Source organism: Ceratosolen solmsi, unplaced genomic scaffold (genome assembly GCF_000503995.2).
Source record: "Ceratosolen solmsi marchali unplaced genomic scaffold, CerSol_1.0 scaffold10, whole genome shotgun sequence".
Taxonomy (NCBI): domain Eukaryota; kingdom Metazoa; phylum Arthropoda; class Insecta; order Hymenoptera; family Agaonidae; genus Ceratosolen; species Ceratosolen solmsi.
Genome location: NW_011948412.1, coordinates 16,472,898 through 16,479,834, shown reverse-complemented (window position 1 = coordinate 16,479,834; position 6,937 = coordinate 16,472,898). Strand labels below are relative to the sequence as shown.

At 23.1% G+C, this 6,937-nt stretch overlaps 1 protein-coding gene across 3 annotated transcripts; it reads right to left on the bottom strand.

Annotated features, from left to right (window-relative positions):
• Positions 1-4,362: 4,362 nt before the first annotated feature.
• On the bottom strand, positions 4,363-6,937 carry CstF64 (cleavage stimulation factor subunit 2 CstF64). Of its 3 annotated transcripts, none has more exons than XM_011497975.1 (8): positions 6,680-6,937; positions 6,512-6,590; positions 5,758-6,338; positions 5,506-5,677; positions 5,391-5,417; positions 5,202-5,302; positions 4,729-4,871; positions 4,363-4,488 (listed from the first exon to the last, which is right to left on the bottom strand). In XM_011497975.1, the coding sequence occupies exons 1-8, from the start codon at positions 6,738-6,740 to the stop codon at positions 4,369-4,371; spliced, it is 1,284 nt and encodes a 427-aa protein (XP_011496277.1). In that variant the 5' UTR covers positions 6,741-6,937; the 3' UTR covers positions 4,363-4,368. The 3 variants fall into 3 exon arrangements, with proteins under 3 accessions (XP_011496277.1, XP_011496268.1, XP_011496286.1); XM_011497966.1 differs by having other exon boundaries at positions 5,506-5,683; positions 6,680-6,936; XM_011497984.1 differs by lacking the exon at positions 5,391-5,417 and having other exon boundaries at positions 5,506-5,683; positions 6,680-6,936.

Sequence of the window (6,937 nt, the reverse complement as noted above, 5' to 3'; positions counted from 1 at the left end):
TTAAAATAGTAATAATTTGTTCTTAATTCAAGGTAGGTTAATTAAACTCAAGAATGTAAGAAAATTAAGGAAAAATTTTGTATACTAAAAAATTGCTAATATCACCATATAGAATGTTAAGTAAACAGTAGATGAGTAGTATTCTTTTTTTCTAGTGTGTATATAAGCGATGATACGCCTTTACGAAATAAGATGTAGTTTAACAAATTAAAACCTTTGTACAAATCGTACTATGCTTCATTACATACCACAGTAGCGATCAGTACAAAGATTCCATATTTGATAAAATTGTGTCATTTTCGGAACTTCATACTGTAATCCATTGTAAAATACATTCAAATAATTTATCTCTATTATTCTAATTTATAATATTTAAAATATATTATTAAGTAATATGAAGTGTATAATAAGTATTCATAGTAAAATATTATTTTGTAATAAACGTCATTTAATCGAAAAATATAAATATATATACTCTCATAAATTTATCACTTAAATATGTCACGAATGATAGATAAAAATATATCATTATAAAAGAACATTGAAATTCAGTTTTAAATATATTATTTTAAATATTTACATTATTTATAATATTATTATTATAATTAATACTGTGTTCAAGTCGTATTAATTTTAAACTTCGATATAATTAAGAATTAAAATAATTAATAAATAAAATTTAATTTAAATTATATTATATTACTTGCAAGATGTAAAAATATATTAAAATTTTGGATAGAAATCTATCAAATAATCCTTTAATGTGAAATGAGGTATAAAAATACTTATATATCAATGATTAAATTAATATATATATATATATATATTATATATATAAATATATATATATATATATATATATATATATATATATATATATATATACACATAAATATTTGTATATACTTACAAAAATACGTACCAAAGTAAGTTATCAAAATTTTAATTCTGCTGGTTGTCATCACATAAGTGTTAGAATTGAAACTGATAGTAAATGTTGTCGAAACGGCAGCTTTTATAATGCTTGAATCTCTGAAATTTCCTTGGAAAAGTAAAGTATATGTGTAAAGGTACTCTAGAAAAGTATTATTGATATCATTCTAAGAATAAACATTAGTCTGCATCACGCAAGCAAATTTTAATAATAGTATAACGGCAATATTTAAATTGAAAAATTTTAATTAAATTAATTTCAATGGTACAATAAAAAAACTGTGTAGATATAATATAATATTTTCAATGTTAATTAATATATTATGATACATTCCAATTAAATTATTAATTTCCGATTAAATTATTTTAGAAGTAATTTATAATAAAAGTATGTAAAAAATAGAATAATAATGAACTATCTAATATACTTTTGGTAATAATATATTTCATATTATAGTATGCATATTAAATATTATTATCTAATTTTTCTAAAAATATGATATCCAATTGAAATAGATAATTAAGTTCTCTAAATAATTATAGAATTTACTGTATACTATACTATATTAGACTATATAATTGGTAAAAATTCATTCAATTTGTAGTATAATATTTGGCATTCCAATAATTTCAAGAAAAATATCTAGATTGAAATTTAAATTCAATTAGATAAACAAGGGAATTATATTAAAAATTTCATTTGCATTATTTTAAAAACTATATTCTACTAAAACTTATATTATATACTATATGTCATGAAGTCCATTTTTCTACTTTTATAAATTCTGATATTGTTATTAATGAGAATTTCGTTGTATTAATTTTTCATTACGTTGTATTAAATTCAAAGTATAATTTAACTTTATGCAACAACTAGAGATTTATTAATAAATTTGCTTATGCTTATTTATCTTTTCTTTTTCTTTTATTTATATATAAATTTATAAAAATAGTATACCTTAAAGAAAGCTACCAAATTAAAAATCACATGATTAATATTAAATATATGGTTAAATTACATTATATTAAGTCAATTATATTAAATATTTCTTTATAATTGTCAAATTATATAAATTAATGTTCAATTACAATTAATTCTCTATTGATAAATTTGTTTTTATAAGGTCTTTATAATGCTATTACGTTGATCATTTCTTTCGATACCACCTGTAATCACTTAAGTAAATATTATGAATTTTCTTTTGTACAAACGTTACATTCAATAGTATTTTTCTGTTTTACTTAGGATTGTTTCCTCTTTTAACTTCTAATTACGAAGGTTTTCTTTAAAAAAAGTTTATAGATAGATATATTATTATCATGTTATTAATTATTATTAATTTAAATTAAAAAATAAATTTTAATTGTAATATCAGGTTTTTAGTCTTTAAATTTCGCAAATGTATTAATCTTAAAAATGTTTTTTTCTTTGCTGTTTCTATGCAAACATTGATATTACTAATAGTAACTAGCCTTATCCATATATAATATTTACATATTATAAAATACTTCCGTTCTAGTATGATTTTATTAATTTTGATTAATGATCCCAATTTAATAATCGATTATCAGTTCTGTTTGATTTATAATTTGAGTTATAATTTTTCGCTATTATAGTTTGCTTTCATAATAATATTTCTTTTCTAAATTGTTTATATTTGATCAGATACCATGTCTAATTTCTGAGATAAATAAATGATCGATTGATAATTTTAGATATTCAATACGTTCAAATTTTATTTGTTTTCGATATTACATCTATTAATAATTTAATAAGTATTAATTTACAGCATTAAGGAATGAGACTAATTTAAATTAATTGTATCGATTAAAATAATTCGAACAAAATAAGTTTATATTATGCATTTTTATTAAATTAACCTCTTTTTTCTTATTGTTTATTTAAAAATTTTATCAAACAACATAAAAACTCAAACATGAAACATTATAAATAATAATATCAAAAATTAATTTAATAAAATTATTAATTATAAATAAGTAATTATTATTTATAATTAATAGTAATTAATTATACTTAAGTAATTAATTATAAATAAGTAATTATTATTTATAATTAATAGTAATAAATAAATAATAAGTAATAACAAACAAATAAATAATAATTATAAAATTTATAACAATGTTATTATTATGATAATGATATATTTGATTCTTATATTTGATAATGATATAAGCTTTATTATGTTTCAAATCTAAATCTAAAAATATTTTTTAAAATATCCATAAATGTGTTCTAATTGTATTAGAACTTTGTGCTTAATAACTATGAATTTTATTTGGAGTTCTCTTTACAATTATTTAACTTATTTACAATTAATTATATAATTAGTCATATAAATGTAAAATTGTATAAAATATTTAAAATAATTTTGTAATATTATTGTAATCTATCTGTAGAATCATAAATTTATTTGACATTATAGCTATAAAAGGTTATTGTTACTGTAACCTTTAACCAAATGTTTTTTACATATCATTCAATTTCCATCAATATTCGGGCATCTTGAACATGGATTTCAAGAATATATGTTTTCTAATAATCATAAATATTTATTTAATTCTATTAATTATTAAAACTTTAATGTTAGCTTTATAATTGCCAAATTATTCAATATTCAGAATTTCTTATATATAATGATACAGTTGCATACTAAAATTATTTTTATTTATTTTTATTTATTTGTATAATTTAGGGAGCAATTACATTTTATAATTGTGGTTAGAATGATATATATATATATATATATATATATATATATATATATATAAATTTTCATTTAAATATAAAAATAGTAATATAATACTACAGTTTAAATATAAAATAAAATAATTTAGTAAATATTGAAATAAATATAAAGACAATAATCGAAATATATATTTAGTTTAAAATAGACTGTCAATATGAATACTCAGTATTCTTATTTACAAGCTGTATAGCTGAAAAATATCAATTTATATGTAATTTATCTAATATTTAATTAATTCGTGTTTAAAATCTTATTAAAAAATATATAAAAAGTTTAACGATATATTTATTTTTCAAATTCTTGTTGATAAATTAAGTTCTGGGGTATATATTCGATGTAAATCATAGAAAAATTATATTCAATTTATCAATTCATCAATGTTGCTAAACCTGTACAAATTTTATTTCGGTACTGGAAGTTAAATAGTATATGCATATAATTAATAACATATAAAATTTTAAAATACAATTTTGATTTTGTCTAATACATATGTCGCTAATTATGACAAAGAAATGATATTTTACATACTTTTTTTAAAACGATAACATAAATAATAAATTCTTATTTGAAGCATGTATAAAGACTTAAAGTAATAAACTATATTATAGCGCACTGATTAATTAAGATAAAGTAAAACGTCGATCAAATTAATCAAATTATCATTGCATTAACGTTGTGTACTTTTTGCAATTTGTTCTTTGAGTACTAGAATACTTTGTCGTTGCTCAGGTGGTAACATAGCTATTTGTTCATCAGACAGTTGTAACACTTGCATGATTAGAGCAGCCTAGAATAGAATTAGTGTAATATTAGAAAATATTTATTTGAGTGTAATTTATATGTATATTACATACAAACTGTCATTATAAAATATATTTTACAAAATTATTAAATTTCCTATTTACTTTGTAGTAACTAATTTTGTGTAATAATCGTATTATTTTATACGTTTTACAATTTCCAGATGATTATTATTTGACTATTAATAAAATATATATTACAGATAATTAAAGTTAGTTTTCCATACCTTCTCTTGATCAGTTGCCCCACTAGGAATATTTCCAGCTGGTGACATTCCAGCCATTAATCGTGCACTACTACTTGTTATTGAAGTTCCTGTAACTGTAGTTGTACCAATTGGGGGTGGTGGTACAGCTGGTGCGGTAGGTACTGTAAATAAGGGAATATTAAAAGAGTAGTGAATCAGTAATTAATATTTTATATAATCATATGTAGAATTCATTTACGACTATAAGATATAATTAAATTAGAAAAAAATTTAAATGGGTAACAATTTAATCAGTATTAAATATATTTTACAATGTATAATTTATAAAAATTAAATATTGATTTTATCAAATTGATTTTAAAAATGATAAAAGAAGTTTGATAATATGACCCATATATAATTATATTGTAAAATTACTCAATGTATAAGATGATTGAATATTTATATTTTAAGAATTTAATAAAATATTTTTCACGTCATGAGGTACACACCATTTGGTTTAGCAGCCATTCTAGGATCAACAGGCATTCTTGGATCACGTGGATCTCTTGGATCTCTTGAAAATCGATCAGCCCTTGGATCTCGCGCAAAACTGTAAAACAAAGTTATGTAATTAATTTCAATGACCATATTTTATAATGTATATTACATAATGCATATTTTAGACAAATAATTGCAACCTGTCAATTCCCTCCATGGGTAGAGCACTATGCATGAGAAAAATGTTAATATAAGGTTAGTTGATTATTGTGTTAGAAATAGAGTAAATCCAAATAAAGCTGATGTAATACACACGTTTCGCCTAAGTTGAAAGTTTGTGGAGCTCTTGGATCAGCTGGTGTAGGAAGAATTGCTGTAACTATCGGAGGAGGTGCTACAGTTGTTTGCGGCGGTGGACCTCTCAAATCCTGATCCATTCTTGCTATTCTGGGATCAATTTGCCTCTCTAAAGTCCTTAAATCTACATCTTGATCTAAAGAATGAGAATGCTTAAACTTATAAATATAAATTACAATAATACTAATGACAAGGAATATCGATACTTACTAGCAAAGATTGGAGCAGGTGGATTTACAGGTATGGGTGGAGGAGGCCGAGATGCAACCCAAGGTTCTTCGATACGAGGAGGAGGTGCTGTTATAACCGGTGGTTTTTCTGGAGGTACAAGTACACCCGGAATAGGATTAGCTTTATGTAACATATTAACGGCTGTATGTGGATCAACAATTCTCATTACAACTTGTGCCTGAAGTAATGCATATGCCAATTGAGGATTCTGTAAAAGCATTTGTCTTGCTTCGTTAGGATTATTCTGAACGCATAATTTCATTTGTTTCATGAGTTCAAACATTTGTTCAGGAGGTAGCGAAGCTACTGCTTTACTAATAGCTTCAGGCGCTTTGTCTGCTTGAACTGCTTCACCATATGGATTTTCCGTGTTTTGACCTTGTAAAAGACTTTGCATTTCCATACGACTTTTTTCTGTACAAGCATTATCAACACGTAATGTTCTGCCTCCAATTTCATAACCATTTAGGTTTCGCATAGCACTAAGTGCTGTTTCTTGATCTTTGTATTCGCAAAAACCATATCCTTTAGGTTTTCCAGTCTCTCGATCAAAAACTAACCTAGTATAAAATACACATAAACAACTATTTCGCCAATAACTACAAGTATAAAATCCTAATATTGCCAAAGGTAATTAATTAAATAACGACGAATATAAAGTAAAAAAAAAGTTTTTTTATTTCAGTATTGAAGTTATTTGAATAACACAATAAAATAAACAACTTAAACTTACTTAAATGACAATACTGGTCCAACCTCACTGAAAATATCTTTTAAATTTTCCTCGGTAGCTTCGTACGGGATATTCCCGACTAAAAAAAAAAAACGAATTCGAAAGTAATATCAGCAAATGGATTTAAATAGTATAAAATTATTTTACGTAATGTAATTAATTTCTCACCGAAGACACTTCGCATGGATTTATCCATGAGGGATTGGTCCGAAATAGTTGAATTAGTCATTTTTATTGTTTTCCGCCTTTGTTTTGTTTATTAGAAATTCTAAAATGAGTCGCACTTCACTTCGACTTTATTGCGTGAAACAAACCTCCGTATGATTGCACAATGTAATTAGCAATTATTAAAAAGGCCCACTGTTCCGCATGCAACCTGCATATGGTAACCGCTTACACTTATGACCAATTTCTACTAGTAAAGCG